The sequence below is a fragment of the Phoxinus phoxinus genome, assembly GCF_949152265.1.
Source record: "Phoxinus phoxinus genome assembly, chromosome: 15".
In the NCBI taxonomy this organism is placed as follows: Eukaryota; Metazoa; Chordata; class Actinopteri; order Cypriniformes; family Leuciscidae; genus Phoxinus; species Phoxinus phoxinus.
The window spans coordinates 19,925,605-19,945,003 of record NC_136890.1 but is presented as its reverse complement, the minus strand read 5'-3'; the positions used below and the strand labels follow the sequence as shown (position 1 = coordinate 19,945,003).

Below are 19,399 nucleotides of genomic sequence, written 5' to 3'. Positions count from 1 at the left end.
CTTTCATACAAAGTTGACCTCAAACATGCTCCAACACACCTGCCTGGACCTTTCTCACAATCCTGAAGACTGGTGCAGGTGTGTAATTAGGGTTGGACCCTCCAAAAACAGGATTGGACACCCTTTGGGGGTAGCCATCCCTGCTTCTAGAGAGCTACCTTTCTGCTTCCTTTCTGAAAAGTTCAGTTCCAACTCAACCTGCTTTTAAATCTTCAAGTAATTCTAAGCTGGACCAGGTGTGTTTGATTAAAGTTAGAGCAAAATTCTGCTCTCCAGCATCAGGGTTGGCTACCCCTTGCACTAGACCAAAGGTTCTCAATATTGAAGTATTGTACGTAGCACTGAACAATTTGGATGTCTTTCTTATTTAAGAAAGTTTCCAAGAACTGAGCTGTGTCAGATTAAGGAGACATCCAAACCGGGGTACTGAAGGACAAGAATCGACAACTACAACACTAGACAATTAGGGTGAAAAAAATAAAAGAAGGACACCTTAAGGTTCACAGAGAGTGCTTTAGATGCCACGGGACTGAATAAGGCAAAGGAATGGCTGTGGCTGGTTAACTAGATGATGACATGACCAAGTCAAGCTCTTTAGCATCTTCCTGACCACTGGTGAGACCACAGCTCCCAGAGAGCTCAGGGAAGTGGCTGGCCCTGCCAGAAGGAACCGGTGAGTTAGGAGACTGGCTGACCCCCTGCTTTTTGGGAGCAACAGGAGGTGGATGAAACTTCTCCGCCCTAGGAATTATCGGTGAGCGGATCCCCGGTGAGAGAATTCCTGGGCTCTTCCCTGTAGGCGAGGAGACCGCAGCCAGGTTGCGGTAATCAGTGCCAAAGGGTGAGCTGTTGGACGGAGGGAGTTTACTTGCCACTTGTTGGCTCGTGAACCGTGACAGCACCTGAGTGACAGTGTTACGAGCAATCTGCTTTGCAGTAGAATTGTCTGGAGGAGGAGGAGGAGTAGGAGGAGTGGCGGCAGTGGGAGAGAGGTCTCGGGGCGAGTGGACAACAGTTCCCCCGTGTTGCTGGTCTACATCAGCTTGTTGCTGAAACTTGTGGCGTGCTGCTTGGAAACGTTGGTTGATACTGGCTTGGTAAGAAGAGGGATAGGTCGGACTTGAGCAACCTAGAGAGGCCAGACGCTTGGTCAGTACAGGGGAAGAGCAAGGAGATGAGCTAAGGGAGGACGAGGCAGGACTGCTGGGGGAGAGACACTGTAAGGCCCCACTTCCTCCAAGGAGTATAACCCCATTGTCCGCCAATCCCCCTTCCTTACACCTCTCTTCGGCTGGAGACTCCGGTTCTCTGGGAGTGTGTTGACCATTTTGTTTGTGTTGAGGAGATGATTTAGACGCAACAGTTTTGCCATCGACTTCTGTTTGACTAAGAGAAGGCATGATACCTGAAGGTGTGATATCTTTCTGTGGGGTTTTTACCTTTTCTTCATTCTCCTTTTCCATCCCGGCCCTTTCTCTTTCTTTAATTTCATCCAACTCTTTCTTTAGACTATTCAACTGTTCCAAAAGCTCCTGATATCGTTTTTCTTCCTTCAGTAGTTTCCCTCTCATCTGCTCGTGCTCCGTATCAAATTCAGCCAGCTTTTTCTCAGCTCTCGCCTCTATCTGCTGAGCACGAGCATGTTCGCTTTCGAGCTCTCGCTTTAGGATTTCGACGGCACTGCTCTCCTGTTCCAGTTGGAGGCTGAGGTCTGCAACACGATGGCTCTCCTCCTCAGCCCGTGCTGTAGCCTTCTGACATTCTTTAGCCAGTGTCGAGGATAACTGCTGCTGCTGTGCTAAATCTTCCTCAGCTTGATTTGACAGAACCGACTGCTCACGTTCTAAACGCTGGACTTGAGCCCTCTCAAACTCCAGCTGTGAAGAATAAAAGCAAGAGATGTCACTTTAAAAATTCAAAGAAGCTAGTAGAGTCAGAAGGAACAACATTATACTTTATAGACAGCAGACAATATACAGTACTATTGTTTTAGACCAGGGGTCTCCAATCTCTGTACAGGAGGGCCACTGTCCTGCAGAGTTTAGCTCCAAATTTCCTCCTTTTCTAGTATGCCTAGTAAGACCTTGATTAGTTGTTTCATGTGTGTTTAATTGGGGTTGGAGATGAACTTTGCCGGACAGTGGCCCACCAGAAGCAGGATCGGACACCCCTGTTCTAGAGGATATCTTGTTTACTTGATTCTTCCTGCCTCAATCTTTTAGAAATCTGGTGTCATAATCTCCACAAATTTGATCAGCTTCATATACATGCATTATTTATTTTGTGCTATCATGTCTGTGTGTTTACTTACAGCTGTAACATAAAGTTAATTAAATAAAGCAGGTTGTTTACTGCAGGGGAAGCACTTCAGGCCCCTATGAGCTGCAGAATGTGTGAGAGACATCCAGCATCCAGAGAAAGACAGTGTGTGAGTTTGTAAAGGAAACCCAGGGCAGGGCAGGAAGGGCTTTTTACATAATACTGCAGTCTGTACTTTGACCATAACATCACCTTATCCTAACCATATAAAAACACAAACAAACAATGGATTGTCTTCACACACATAGGCCGACGGACTCCATAAAAACAATGGAGCCTTTCCTCTTTAGAACAGAGTCCTGCACTAACACTGTTACACAACAGAGGCTGCTTTTATTTTGCAGTTTGGGATGTATTTATAATGGTACAGTTTGTGCATGTTTATATTTGTTTTTGGCGTTGCCTGGTTACCTGTTGAAATAGTCTGTCTCGTTCCCTCTCTAGCATGGCAGTGATGTCATCATCCGCAGCAGCGTCTTGAGCACGCCGTCGTTTCTCTTCTTCTAAATCAGCAATTACCTGCAGGCATTCACACATTTAAACATCAGGACAGGACAGATGACTAATTACTGTATGACTTCACTTCACCATCTTAAATAATAATTTTGTTCTGCAGAATTTTCAGAATCAGAATCTTTTAAGAATGTACTGCAAAAGTATATATGTTATACAGTGTAAAAATAAATATGGTAACACTTTATTTTACAGTGTCATTGTTACATGTAGTTACTATTGTAATAATAACAACTATAAATAATGCATAATTACATGCATCTAAACCAAACCATAATCCTAACCCTATAGTAAGTATGTAGTTACTTAATATTACACACTACACTTAATATTATCAACAAAGACACCTTAAAATAACCAATATATATATATATATGAATAGACATACGTACGCATTTCTTGTTTTTATAAGAAGCATATTAGAGAGAAAATAAAGAATGTTTGATCAGATTGGTTTGTGTTTCAAAGTATTAAACCCTGTTATTCAGAGATCCTTTGAATAAGACTCACCCAACGCACATAACAGGGAGAATAGTTGTTTAATTTTGGATTAATCTTCCATACAGTGTTTATGAAATAAATAAAATAACTTTCATAGAACTGAACGGACCAGTCCTATAAGTAGACAGCCCTTAAATACACAATACATGCACTCAAGCTCTGTTCCAAGAACTTGTGAGCTAGTCTGTTGTCTATATAGGCATCTACCTTCAAACCCAGAATCCTAACAATTGTGTAACCTCCAAAATGACCGATTGAAGTGACATAAACGACACTCCTCACTACAGTTTTAACGCCTGCAGCTGATTTAGCACTAACATGTTGTTAAGCTGGAACAGCCTTCACAATAGGATCCTAAAAATACAGCCTAGGTATGTAGCTCAGGACTCTCTCTTTCTCTCACCCGTCGATGTCTCCTCTCTGCAGCGGCAAGCTGTTTCATCATTTTCTCCTTCATGTTGGTGCAGTGGGCCATCACTAGCTTCAACACGCCCAGCGGATTCAGACACACGGGACCCTGCCCTCCATCATCCTGAGCCTGCGACAGCTCGCTGTCCCTCAGCAGCGCTATGAAGGGGTCACGGAGGTCATACTGTCCATATCGCTCCTGAACAAATGCATCTCTCTGTTGTGCCTGAAATAAATGTCAAAGATAAACAGGAAACAATAGGAATAAGTCGTTTTCACTGAGGTGTCTTGATGGGCTGAGACACTGCAAGTTCATAATACCTTTCATTATGTTTGCATATAAGCCATGTGTCTTTTATGAGGGACAGAAAGAGAGCAGGATTTCTAAACACCGTGATGCAAACACAGCTGGTCACTATCAGATCCATTTTCATAAAATATAATCGCAGCCCTGACCCCTCCTCTACGGGCAGGTGTTAAACCTCCCCTGGGCTGAAGGGATGGAGAGGGGGATCACGGCACAAAAGGCCCAGCTGTAGGGGGTGTTGTTCTCTACTCATTGTGCATGTGTGCGCTTGGGTGAGGGCTGGGGGGGGGGCAGTGTGACTAATTTAGGAGGGATGGGGTGGTCCTGCTAAATAGATCAGCAGATGGGAGGCATACACACACAAACACAGAATGAAGGACTGGAATATACATGTGGTTTATGTTCTGGGCGACATGCTGCATTCTACTCATTTCTTCATGCTGTTCTTCTGTCCACTACACTCTTGTTTTCAAATCTTACCTGATTCAAATGAGTTGACTGCCCTTATTAAAATATATGGATGAGAAAATAACTGATTGAAAAAAAATTACAAAAATAATATATTGTTTTAACTTTTAAATTATGGCAGATAACTCATATCTTATAGAAATATCTTATCTTATTATAAATATCAATAGACATATAGACAAAATCTTTTATCATTTGTATTTCATTTTAATTTTGAGATTTGCTAAAAATAACTTATTTACATTTGTGTAATTCATTTATTAATGTTAACATTATACATTTATATTATTATAAATTATAAATAAAACGATTAAATGATAAAGTCACAATGAAATGGAATAAGCCATTCAATTATAGGTCATTTCTTCCGTATTATGACATATATTCTAGTGAAGCAGATGATCAATTATAAATTATATAAATTATAATCAGCAATTATAATCTTGGTTTTATTCATCTGTTGTTGGTTTGATGGAGGCATATCTAAATGCGAGCTCACGGATGACTGTAAGAGACTGAGTTACACATTTTGATGAAAATTTACAAAGGTAAAAACAAAAATAGAAACACAAATAATTGCTCATAATAAGATCAATGTAGATAGGGTGAATTTTCATTTCATGCTGACTTTAACTTTACATGATCATTCGGTCACCCTCATGTAAAAATAGAGGACATGACCATTGAATGCAAATGTACAAATGATTGTGCAATGTTAGTCAATTCGGATTAATAAAAAATCTCTAATATGTAATATGTTACTGGGAAATTCAGGCAAATCAACTCATAAGGCTAATGTTAAAGTACATGACACATAATTGAGCACACCTTAAACACACCAACGCAAACATAAAATGTTGACTTGTATCTGCTAGATCACAATGCATGTGGGAAAGAGAGTCATTTTAACCAACCAGACTTCAAAAGACCTCAGTTTCCGCCCTTTGCTAGTTATTATCTGCTGATCATTCAGTCTGGGACTCAATGTCTGTAACACAGAGAATCAGAGGGTGTGGTGTGCACTGGGTGTGAACATCAATAACCACAATAACCATTAAAATACAGGCTGTTGTTAACACTTTCTGTCTCTCACTCCCTCTGTGTTGACCAGAAATTCATACTCTACTGTATGTCTACGATGAAGCTGTGTTATGGTCTGAGTGTGTTAAGTGTGTCTCAGACCACCAGGTCGGAGAGATTATTTGTTTAACTTCAGCCTTAAGCAGCGCTGCTTACTACTCCACATCATTACAGTAAATTACAGTCCATTTCCAGCCCTGGAGGCTTCAATCTGTGGCCTCTGAGTGACCTTATCCAGAGATCAGAGACACACACACACACACACACACACACACACACACACACACACACATACACACACACACAACTAAAGGAAAGAGATGAGACAGCGGAAAGGCAAACATCGCTATACTATTACTCATACTATGAACAAATCTCTGATACACCAATTATTAAACTCAGTCATCCTGCACTATTTGTGCTATAGACGTAAATGATCTGGAAATTGTGCAGCTTGTTGAGTTGAAGATCTGCTTTTACTTTTTTTTAAAGTGATTATGCCTTCAATATTGCATGGCGGATGATAAATTGAGTGAAAAATGACATAGACAACAAACAATGAAGGAGAGAACATGATAGACTCGGATAGAATCTTTTGACGTCGGCAAAAGTGTAAGGAACCACCCGGAACACCTTAGCAACCAACGGGCATTGTCTTGGCAACCAACATTTTGATATACATTACCATTCAAAAGTCTCTAGGATTATTTTTTGAAAGAAAGGATGATGATCAAAAGTGACAATAAATACATTCATAATGCTACAAAATAAATACTGTTCTATTGAACTTTCCAATTGAATCATGAAACAAATGTGTCATGGTTTCCACAAAACTATTACGTACCAAAACTGTTTTCATCTGTAATAATGATAAGAAATGTTTCTTATGCACCAAATCAGAATATCAGAATGATTTCTGAAGGATCATGTGACACTGAAGACTGGAGTATTGATGATGAAAATGTAGCTTTGCCATTAAAGGAATAAATCACAATCACAAGAAAATTCCTTTCAGTCACTTTGTCTCTCCTCAGATCCAACACAGCAGACTAGACAAACACCCACATAAACAATAACAGTCTACCGGGACAGACGACACTACACACACTAGCGACTGCTTTTCCCACCAGAAATATAGCAGCTATATTTAGCCATTTCAGTCTCTCAAGACGTTTAGTTTGTACATTAGTTACTCATTTCACTGCTTTGTGCTTTCATTGCACATTTACTGTAAATTACTGGCATAGTTGCCTTGCTTACAGTACTACCCTATACCATAATAGCTCCGAACGTAAATACGGTTTTAGGGTTTTTGCTGCAGAATCACAAAGGTTACTTGAGTCGGCACGATTCATTTCTATCGCAAGACAGTAGCCAGATTTTGATGGGATTATAAAAATAGTTGTTATTTAGAGCTAAAAGTCCCATTGCTCATCCAAGTTTAAGAGCAGGGGCTTATGGGTATTCCCTCGCCTTGGGATCCCACAATGCAGCATTATTCATTATTTTATATTTCTTACTGTAATTTATTGACTTATTATTATTGTGTGTGAGATTAGTATTGAATGTGCAGGACAGAGCAGGACGCTGTTTGTCTGTTGCTGTTTTGAATCAAGCTCTTGCTGATCTGAGGTGCTTACCGTCGGAGACAGAGAGGAATCAGGACACTTCCTGGAAGGAAGTTCACACAGAAGGAATCTTGCACCCCTCTAATCAACACACAGACACACACTCCAGGCGGTTCAGAAGAGCGAAGAACCCCATTGCTTCTCTGTGAGTGTGTGTGCGAGTGGAAATGACACATTTATAAGGTAAAACCATGGGGTTGACATCCTCCCTATTAGGACAAAATAAACTGGTTTGTTTAGTCTGTTTGGACTGTGATTTTAGCATGGAATTCCCTATTCATGAAATTCCCCTTTCAGAGACCTGTGAACAGACCTGATCTTTCTTTAAAAGATGATGAAACGGCGAGTGAGTCATATTAACGGCCGGTTTTCCATTTTAAACACCAGCCCTCGGGATATTGGCTCCTGCATTACATCAGAATGAGCCATGGGAAAATAACTCAAAAGGAGGAGCAAAAAGTGCGCTGCAGTTTCTGGAGCAATGCAGCTGATCTGGAGGCTTCCTGAACATCTAACAGGTTTGATTATCTTCTCCCAGAATGCACAGACTTTCTGAGAGCAGTGAAGTGACACACACACACACACACACACACACACACACACACATACATACACATGCACACAACACAACATTGATCAAAGACTCAAGAGCCCCAAGGGCCTCTCATGGTTCACTCTGTGAATAAAGCCCTCACTGGCCAGAAAGCAAGTCAAATGAAGCTGAAGACACACACACACACACACACACACACACACACACACACACACACACAGAGAGAGAGAGAGAGAGAGAGAGAGAGAGAGAGAGAGAGAGAGAGAGAGAGAGAGAGAGAGAGAGAGAGAGAGAGAGAGAGAGAGAGAGAGAGAGAGAGAGAGAGAGAGAGAGAGAGAGAGAGAGAGAGAGAGCATCTTGCCTAGGGCTGAGCAGTAAAAGAGGCCTAAGCCTAAAAGAGAGAGAGAGAGAGAGTCACAAACATCTTACACACCAAGGCTTTGTTCAGACAGGAAGCAAAAATCTGATTTCAAAAATCCGCCTCAACTCTGCTTAGTTATTTATAGCAAAAAAACAAAAAATGTTTATGAACCTATTTTAAACCACATCCATGTGTTGTTTGAAATCTAACATTTTCACTATGTAGTGAATAGTAAATGAGTCAAAAGGTTTTGGACATTTGCAAAATGTCCTAAACATTGAATATAAAAATCAAATCAGATTTGTGTGCAGTGTAAAAAAAAAGCCAGTTCGCATGTAGGCTATAAGATGTTTGTGAAAGACAGTGAAAACCGTTACCTTGCGAAATACAAATGCGTGTGTAATGTGAATGCGCGCACATACACACACGCACGGCACACACGGCACGCACGCACGCACACACACACACACACACCAAATGCAAGTCACTTTCAGATGAATTTAGTGTTCCTCTGTGCTGTTTTCAAAGTCACAAACTAATCTCAGAGTCCAGTGCAAACAGTCAGCAGTTGATCAGCAGGTCACAGCGAGACACCAGAGCCCCCCGTCTCATGTTTCCATCTTTCCCACACACACCCCTGAGCTCATGAGAAGCTGCTGTTCTCTGTTATTAACACTGTGTTAACTCTTTAACTAAAGCATCAGACAGAATAATTACAGGCCTATTAAAACACACACACTCACTATATATATCTAGAGGGAACACCGTATGCTTCTGTTGTATGTCGGTTTGAGTACACACCAAAATGAACTACATTTGTTCTAGTTTTGAGGAGTAAAGACTCAATTGAGCACAGCTGATTTAATTTGCGTGCTTATCAAAGCATAAAATGAAATGGGAGATGGAGTAATGATAAAGAAATATGGGCTTTGTGCTAACAATTTTCTTCAGGGGCACTAAAAAACTGTAAAGATTTTCTACATTTTTAGTAAGATTTACTACAGAATTCAGAAATTTATGTTATAATATGTGACAAAAAGACACCATGATTAGATTAGTATTTTTTTTTTTCATTTTTTTTTTCAAAATGTTCATTTATAAGTAATATTTTATGTTAAATATATATGTTTTTACAGTTTTTCAAAAATGGGTACAGTTTTTGAAACTATGGCTCCATTTCTCTAAACTCTACACACAAACCAGACACCACAAGCAAAAGCAAACACTTAGGCTAATTCAAAACTATTTTAACTCTTTTGAAAATGTACTTTTTTTAAAACTACATACACACAAACATAAAATGATTAGCTACGCACACGGCAAACACTGTAAAACACTAATATTGTGTCTTTAGCTTGTTCAGTGTGCAGTGGAGTATACAGGAGTTCGTCACATGTATACATGTATGTGAACAAATAAATAACAGTATTTATGCACAATTGATGGATTTTACACAGTTATGGAACTGATCTGAATCAATACTGAACTGACTTGAGATGAATAATTACACTTTTGACCTGCTTTACAACAGAATTTTAATTTTTTACTATCGGGAAGCTGCAGTGAAACAATCTACTGTATGTGTGTGTGTGTGTGTTTTACAGGAATAGCACTGCCTTCCATTGTTCTCCTCTCTGCCTCTTTCCTGAGTACCCCCTCTGACACACTTCCTGTGGTTCCTGACCACCAGTCCACACCAAACACTGATCATATACTGGCTGTTATATAACACAAATCTATACACATACAGAGCTAAGAATAGGCAGCACGTTAAAAATACAACATTCAAAATGATTTCTCCTTTCCGAGCTTAATATGCAAAGTAAGCCAAATATGCTATTTATGTTGCCTTCCCCAAATAAGTGTAAACACAGCACTTTGGTGCTATAAAACACGTTCTCGACCAACACAGCTCTGCCTCCATCCCAAATTGATGTTATGGCTGAGCCAATGTTGCTCTGTAGCTTGATTCTGTAAATAATGCTAAGAAGATTGAAACAGCTAGCAATGTGCTAAAATATGTTTAACATTGTTAGCAATATCTAGCAAAAACAAAATACAGTATTACCATGCTAGTTAAAACATGCTTAAAAACATACAAAAGAGGAGGAAAAACATTTTTTTGTCAAAAAGCCAAAAATAATCATTATACAATGCCAGATTTATTAGACAACCATATTAGGAAGCAAGCTCGAGAAGACGATAGAGAAGATTGTTTCTTTTTTTTTTACTTTGACTTTCTGCCTGCCAATTTTAAAGTTTTTAAAAGTATTTTAAACATTCAGACAAGGCTTTGTCAAGCCAACATCATAATTTGTCTTGTCAAACTGCACTAGTTATTTTTCCATTTCCATTTGGTGACGTTAGTGGTGAAACAACAACACACTTCACAGTGTGTGTCTGTGTGTGTGATGTGTGTGCTCTTACCCTGAATGAGTGTATGACTACATCCTGTGCTTCCAGTTCTCCTTCCAGAATGCTGAGCAGCATCAGAAGTTCAGCTTTACTGAGAGTCTCCACATTCATCCTGCTGCCCTGAAACACACAAGCAGATGAATTCAGCATCTGAGTCCTGAAGGAAAACCACAGGCCTGGCCATACAACTCAACACACAATGTTTTAGCAGGTCATGTATGACACAACTGTACTTAGACCAATGAAACAGGATCATACCGCACACACACACACACACAGATCAATTTTTCTGGCCTAGAAACACAATAATGTTCCATGCATTTTATCAGTGAATCACTCTTGATCTGAAATAATGACATTTGTGTGAGACTGGCATTCACGAACATTAAAACACACACAGCAGTGTTCAGCATCTCTGCATTGTGGCCTGGCTCTCTGTCAGACCACATAAATGCAGGAAGCTATTAGCATATCAGCACAGAGGTCTCCAGTGAACGAGCTCAACTGCTGTACTGTAACAGATTCCCTCAGTCTATTAACACACACACACACACACACACACACACACACACACACACACGCACATACAAGGACAGAGGGAAGCCCGCCAAACACCCGAACACAATCTGTGCGGTCGCTGATTTATAAAATATCTGTCTAATTATGTTCATACTGTAATTACTCCCCTAACCCACAACTGAACACCATCATAATCAAAGTCACTTAATACAGCAGTACTGTTAATTGCTTAATCCTGATTGGTTGAATCATGTTCCAGAGGTGTAGATTAATTTTCACAACTACACAGAAAGGAAGTACTTCCAGGTTTGACAACCACATTACAGCTGCACATAATTTTGCCAATATTTGCTTCTAGATATATATCGTTCTTCACACAAGAGCGTTTTAGGGATACAAAAATAAAGTGTCTTATGATAAAAATTGTTAATGTCGTAACGGTTGTATAATTGATGATGGACACAGCTTCACATTTTGGCTTTATTAGCTTTTTTTCTTCTCAATGATCCATCACCAATTATTTGTATATTTAATATAACACATGAATAATTGGTAAGATTTATTTTCAGAAGTCTCTTCTGTTTTTGAAGAATGTCGGTAAACATACAGTTGATGGACCCCATTGACTTAAAAAACAACGGAAGTCAATGAGTAGCCTAAATGATGACAGAATTTTTATTTTTGGGTGAACTATCCCTTTAATATTTTTGAGGAGATTGTGATAAAAAAAAAGTCAGTCCTTGCTGAGAAGAACCCTTTTTTAATAAGTTTTGAATAAGTATATGATATGTTAGAAGGGATAGCTTACTGATGTATGCATGAATCACACATTTCATTTTTATGACAGAACTTCGAAACTTCAATCCTAAAATCAAGAACCTAGGTCTGAGTCTTAAAGATCTGGTTTTCTCAGTAAAGTTGGCTTTCTTAGGGTTTGTTCCTCCTAAGACAATCTAATGAGATCACTTCCTGATATGATTCAATTTGGCCACACGTTAATGTGTTACTAGGATGGCTGCAACAAGTATGTTATTCTTTTCCTTCTATTGAAAAGAAAGTCACACAGCTTGACCAGACTTAATATAATCTCAGGGCAATGATGTCATCCAGACATTACTAACACACTGCGGATGTGGGCCAGTTTGTAGAACCAGAATGGGTGTGTGTGTGTGTGTGTGTGTGTTAAATCTGGAATGCATGTTGATTACTCAGTGATAAAGCTGTCAGTGATCCAGCCGGAGAATGCTTGTGTGTGTCTGCTTACACACTGATTTGATACGCCCATACCTAGTATTTGCGTTAAACATGGATACAGAAACTCAGTTGTTTGCTTAAGAGTTCCATGTTTATTTTCATGACATACCCTGACTAATGCTTTGATAAATCTCGACATAAAACCGCATGCAAATTAATACACAAACACGACACAATCATCTTTTCAGTTTGTGTAAGTTAACACATTATTTACATTCATTCAATCTAAATAGGAAACAGACTGCATCAATATTCCCGAAAGAATCTTCCTCATGGTGCATCCGGTAAAAACACTATCAGTGCCGATCAAATGTGCATCCTGCCTTCATTCATTTCCTCTCAAGAGAACCTGTAAAAACCACACACTTAGGTTATACTGTTTGTGTGAGAGTTTGACAAACATAGGTATGTCAAGAGAGGATTGAAACGCTGTGCTAACAAGCAGAAGCGAACAGATCTAGAAAGTATTAAAAGTATTTTTAATACAATAGGGTCCTTTCATCCATTTGGATAAGGAAATACTGTCATCATTTTAGTAAAGGGCAAAAAAGTCTGAAGCCCATTCAAACCGCCCCTTCAGATCAATTGATAAGATTCAGAGATTTAATTGAAAAACCACACAATTTTATTTTAATAAAAGACTTAAAAAAAATAGTGTTATTATTTTTTTATTAAGGTGCACGACTAAAACATTGGAGCAGGGATCACTCATTCACATGTCAAAAATGGGTCAACAACAAAATCATGATTTTTTTTAAGTTGAACACAAAAATAATCTGCTGATCAAGTTCAGTTGAACTTTTGCTTGCTTTATAACAAATATATCAGGTCAAGATTGGAACTAGAGTTGTCTTTAGAGCCAACGCTATCTCACAACCAATTTGTACAGTGATTAAAAGGTGGCTAATTCGTACGACCTCACTCGTATGAATTTGTGCGATTTATCTAAACTCACGTGATGGTTAGGTTTAGGGACGGGGTCAGGGGTAGGTCATTCGTACGAATTCATACGAATTTGGCAACTCGTAAAATATGTACGATTTAGTAAAACTTTTACTAATTGGTTCGAGTGAAGTCGTAAGAATTCGTACGAATTAGCCACCTCGTAAAATTCATACGAATTACCATGAGATTGGGTTGCCAGAGCACACTAAAGCCTGTACCACCATAACACATCTTATGCCCATATTTTGAACTAAACTACTGTTAAAACGTTTTTATTTTTTTATGTCTTATCTATACTAGGGCAATTAGTGAGTAAAATAGTCCCCAATTATGAGCCCCCCCACACACACACACACACACATGTACACACACATACAAAGGAGCATGACACCCCTCACTGTGGCTGTTACTGTATGTGTAGGTCGGAGACTCAGAGTAACAAATATGGTTTTCTGTCTAAAGAAACCTCTGACACTAGGCAGTAAATAACAATTACACAAATACCACATTTGACCAAGAACTGCATTCCAGAAAAAGGAAACATTCCTTTAACTACAGCAATCAGAAAGAGGAGAGACGAGTAATTTCAGCTACGACAGCCAAGATCTAGCTTACTGAAAGCAGACTGAAATTTAAGCCATTACTTTATTCATGAGAACCAGATCAGTCTGATTTGTAAACAAATTATTTAGACCAGTTGTGTGAACTAGATCAACTGATTCACTAAAAAGATTCTGCGCACAACAACGATGAGCCACAGACTGACCTTGATTCTGTTACAAATTAGTACACCAATTCTTCTGACCATGCGAAATCAGCAACAGTCGCAGTGAAAAACAAGACTATTTAACAGTATAATGTTTCACAGAGAATAATAAAGCTGAGGGAACTAGAGAGTGTGTGAGAGATATATAGAGAAAGTTACTGGCTCTGTAGCCAAAAACATGCACACCAACTGCTCTGCAAGCCAATACAGTTTTTGAGTCACAACAGCATTCACACACAATTTGTGAAGTGACAAATGATCTCCTGAGTCCTGACAGACAACTGATATGTGCATCATTTAAAAGATAGTTCAACCCCAAATTTAAAACTCAGTCATTATTTTTTTCCTATTCTCTTTTCGTTGTTTCCCATGCAATTATAATCAACGAGTGCGGTCAAAGTAACTGTTGCGTGCCGAAATTTCATTTTTGAAATCCAGTCATTTCAATAGGAATCCATGTGATTGGGAGTTTAGAGTGAGGCCGGAAAATTTCCCCATGTAGATTTCACAACTATAGTTCAAGTTGGTTGTGCGAATTGTGCACAACTGGTTCAAGTGATTCGTTTGGGTTTTGCACTTTTGTGTCAACCCAAATTTGGGTAAAATATGGACAAACATTTTTTTTTAACCCAATGGTTTAACTTTAACCCAAATTTGGGTTGTTTCCTCAACATTCTTTAGAGTGGGTGAACTAGATTCAACTGATTCACTGAAAGGATACAAGTACGACTAAAAAAAAAAAAAAAAAAAATGGACCAAGATACTTTAATAGTGCTATTGCTTCTTTTTAATGCTTGAAAACATCACTCTCATTCTATAATTTCATGGAAAAGAGGTGATGAAGACTAGCACATCTTCAAAATGTCTCATTTTTAGTTACACAGAAAAAAAATAAAGTCATACAGGGCTGGAAAGACATAATGATGAGTAGTTATTGATAGAATTATTATTTTTGGTTGAACTATTCCTTTATGTAAGAGGTAGGAAGAAGACAGACCTTTTCTCTTCCCTCATCTCACTGACAACTCACTAAACCTCCGACTTAACCCACAGCTACTGAGGGCAAGCCTTAAAAGAAACATCAGACTAATGTCAGCTTGCTTAATGAATCATTATCCGTAATGAGGGAGCGGGACATGTGTCAGATGGGAGTGTGGTTCACGCCGCCACTCTGATGCCGTAACCCCGTATTAAACCTGCTCAAGCCCAGTAAAACCATTATCTGGCAACAAAACACAATCTCTACACAGCCACAAAAAGTGTGAGAGCGGGAAATAGAGAAACCCTATATGGATTACAGAGACCGAAAGGAATTCCAGGAATTCACACCCCACACACAAATTAATCAAATATTAACTGAAAGAGACTCCAGACGAGACTGTGGCGCATACTAATACATCCCCACTATATTAACAGGAGATCCAGCATCTTCTTCTCCCTGTCGCCAATACATCTTTTTACCGACCTTCTAATTCAAGACTCTGGTTCTGAAGCAATAACACTATTGATTTCAGAAGGGGAACTATTGCACAACACTTGTATAAAAGCAACATGTAGTGATTTGGCACGTTGGTAAACCTGACCTGTTCACCCTGCTCTAATGAGGTCACTATATCCTAAACCCTAAACTCAACCCTTTCCCCAGGCTAAGGAGTCAAGCTGGGCCGAAACGCTTTGATTTTCACTGAGCGTAACTTCCTCATTGCTGTAGATTTGTGGTTCTGAACTAAATTTGTACAGAGTGGGACTCAAACAAACCACCCAGTGGTTACTAAGGTGGCAATCCACGGCTTCAGACAGTCATTGACATCATTGCTTAAGAGATTTTTTTTTTCCAGACCAATGGGCCACATTTATTCACAAACTGAAATGGAAGGAAAACAGTCCATTAACTAGATGCATTAGAACTAGAGGGGAATCTGCAAAACGAGGCACGCTCGTCTTCTTTGGTGTAATTACGTCCTGACCCAATAAGAGCTCTTCAACCCAGCTCTCAAGTGACTGATTCTGACATGCCAGTCAAAACAGAGCATTTCACCGCATACAGGCTAGACCACATTTTTGCCCTTCACCCACTGACAAACACTTACATCTCTGCTCTTTAAAATCACTGCTTGTTTTATTCAAAAGAACACAAATAATAAAATGGAGAGATCACATTCAGAGTAACATTTCAGCAAATGTGTCCAAATCTCTGGTATTCTTTGATAGCTACAAATTATTACAAACATAACAATTAAAGAGTTACACTGTTTTTTTGTTTTTAGTACTGGAACATGAAATAATAAAGTTAAGTATCAAGGATAAACACTATCAAATTTAGCTAAATGCAGAAATTTTTATTTTAATTTTTCCTGGTGTTCTGGCATATACTTAAATACTTAAATGAGTGAAATTATCTAAAAAATCACAAACAATTTCTTCACAATTGTGAAATAACAGAATAACAGACATTTTCAAAACAACTGCTTAAAATTAAGGGGGAAAAAAATGAAATTTAGAAGAAAAAAACAAGTCACCATAATCTGTGTGAGCTTGTTGAAAACATAGCAGGTGAAATATGGAACGAGGATGAATATTGATGTACAGAAACGTACATAGTTTACAAATGTTTTCATAAATATCTGACGGTGTGAAATCTTAAATATAATATGTATATTTTTTTATATACAAATACATATTTACCTATAGCCTATTTCTCTATGTCTCTCTTTTCTCACAAGTTATGATCTGGGGACAGAGTAACATCATAATTTTGATTAAATAAAGAGAAAACCAATAAAATGATAACTAGAATCTTTTTAATACAAATACACCATCCCTTACTATTTTCCAAGTGGAAAGTTTGCTGTTTTGGGAAATAATGGCAGGTGAGGATTTGTCCCATGTCTCAACAATATGTTTGTTGTTAAGTGAATAAGTGTTGTTAAGTGTTGTAAGTGTTGTTAAGTGTGAATAAGTGTTGTAAGTGTTGTTAAGTGATTAAGTGTTAAGTATATATTTTTTTATATACAAATACATATTTACCTATAGCCTATTTCTCTATGTCTCTCTTTTCTCACAAGTTATGATCTGGGGACAGAGTAACATCATAATTTTGATTAAATAAAGAGAAAACCAATAAAATGATAACTAGAATCTTTTTAATACAAATACACCATCCCTTACTATTTTCCAAGTGGAAAGTTTGCTGTTTTGGGAAATAATGGCAGGTGAGGATTTGTCCCATGTCTCAACAATATGTTTGTTGTTAATCTTTTATAAGCTGCGTGATTAGGAATAAGAGCCATAAATTCAAGCACTGTTCAGCAAAATGCACTGCTGCGGTGGATATCAGATTTCCTGCGGGACACAAAGCTTTCCTTTCAGGGTTTAAAAAATCACCCTGGACATATGTACAATTTCACATACTGCTAAACAAGCAATCAGTGCACTTCTCAAACAGTTAAAGCACCAACGATCAGACGTGTGACATCAGACCGGGACAAACAGAAACAGGGACAAAATACTTGTTGTGCTACTTAGCATTTAATGGACATGCTATAAACATCATCATATACAACTAATTTCCTAATGGTATATCCAAATTCATAAAAATAAATACATTTGCGTGAGACCGTATTACGCATGAGTACGAAAGAACACGGTGTGCAGCAGATATAATGTTTATCATTTAAAATCGATGTTCAGATGTCATAATAATAGCGAGATAATGTATTGGAAATCTGCCCTGGGATCTGAGATTCACTCTTCCACACCAGCATGCTCTAAAGATCACATTCACACCGTCTACCCTTTCCATAACTCATAATTCCAGAAGTATTAACTTTATTACCTTCATATGTGTTTTTGTTCGCTCATCAGTTCTCGCGATCACAATTATCCCAGTTTACGGAGTTATTTCTCACTTTCACTGCTGGCTGGCCGTGTTACTGTCCCGGCCGAAAATATGGACTACAGTCACTGACAGATCTTTCAGCCAATAGGCGGAGATCACGGTCCAGAATGCTCCGTTCGGATTGGATGTTAGGCTACAGGGGGAGGAGCTAAGGAAGCGTCGGTTCAGTGTCTTTGTCTACGGTTGTTTTTTTTTACATGCAGTTTATTGTAGTGATTTCAGCACATTTGATTGGATTTTTTAATCGAAATCTATGATTACATTCCTTCTTTGAGAAGGTATTTTTTTTCTGAGACAGTATATTAATGGCAGGATTTTAAACGTCTACAATGTAAAGAATCTTTCTAAAAACAAAATATTGATGATGATATTATTTTTGAAAAAAAAAAACTCTAAAACTCTGTACCCAATATTATTGCTCTAATGTGCGTATTACCCTAATGTAATCGGGTGAGTATGTTTCTCATGCTGTCTAGACATTTGTAGTGGCATGGCAAAGGTGAGCAGATAAATGCGCCTTTATTTGAATTTCAGTGAGTAAGGTGTTAACTGTTAATGAGCTCCCCTTTAACCTCATCTTTGTCGCCCCCTCATGGACACTAAGACAAAATACACATCAAAACAATTATATGAGAAACAAATAGATTTAAATTGTCTTTTTGAAAAGTCGTTAATTAGGCTAATTATTAAACTTAATTTGAATATGAAATTCACATGTTATAACATAATATATGAAGCAAGCTGGCCTCCCAGATTAACTCTCCAAAACCAGGCAACAGACCAAATTTAAAAAAAGAAAAACAGCAAACCCAGAGTCATGAAAAAATGGATTTATGGAAAATACTTAGATTATTGTATATAATGTAGCCTACCAGAAAACTAAATTTTGCACAGGACTACTAAATATAAGATTCACTATGACCTGTGTAATACAAAGATGCATGAGGAATCACTGTTTGGCCAATTGTTTGACTCGACTTTTATAAGTTGGGAAAGTATTTTCATAATTGTTTAAGTTGGACTGAATGAGTGCTTGTGGTTTGTGTGTGAGCTTGTCTGTCTTGTGTGGTCACCATGCTATTCTTCTCATGCATGAAATTGTTTTGAACTGAGGTTCAATTGAGACTCACTGAAATGGATAAAAAGATTAATTTATGTATGCAAATGAGATGCATTTATGTACGTAATTCCCCACTGCACCCAGGTCTCTGTATGTGTGCAATGCAAAACAAGATTTGAAATCATCATTCATTGCTTTTCTGAAAGTTTTTTGGATACTTTTGGATGTCACAATGCTTTTAGTCGATCTGTAATGAGAAAAGTACCTATTTACAAACACTTCCCTAAATAACATAATTATATGTGTTGCTCCACACTCATATACATGTCTTTTTACTAATTTTTCTTTCATTTTTGCCTTCAAAGGCATGATGCTACTATCGTTTGGTTTGTTTTTCATTTGAG

At 38.3% G+C, this 19,399-nt stretch overlaps 1 protein-coding gene across 1 annotated transcript; it reads right to left on the bottom strand.

Moving 5' to 3' along the window:
• Nucleotides 1–420: 420 nt before the first annotated feature.
• On the bottom strand, nt 421–17,995 carry cttnbp2nlb (CTTNBP2 N-terminal like b). Its single transcript, XM_079638320.1, has 5 exons — nt 17,873–17,995; nt 10,566–10,673; nt 3,737–3,967; nt 2,731–2,838; nt 421–1,877 (listed from the first exon to the last, which is right to left on the bottom strand). Exons 1-5 carry the CDS (start codon nt 17,876–17,878, stop codon nt 561–563), a joined length of 1,770 nt encoding a protein of 589 aa, XP_079494446.1. The 5' UTR covers nt 17,879–17,995; the 3' UTR covers nt 421–560.
• Between the last annotated feature and the right edge of the window lie 1,404 nt (nt 17,996–19,399).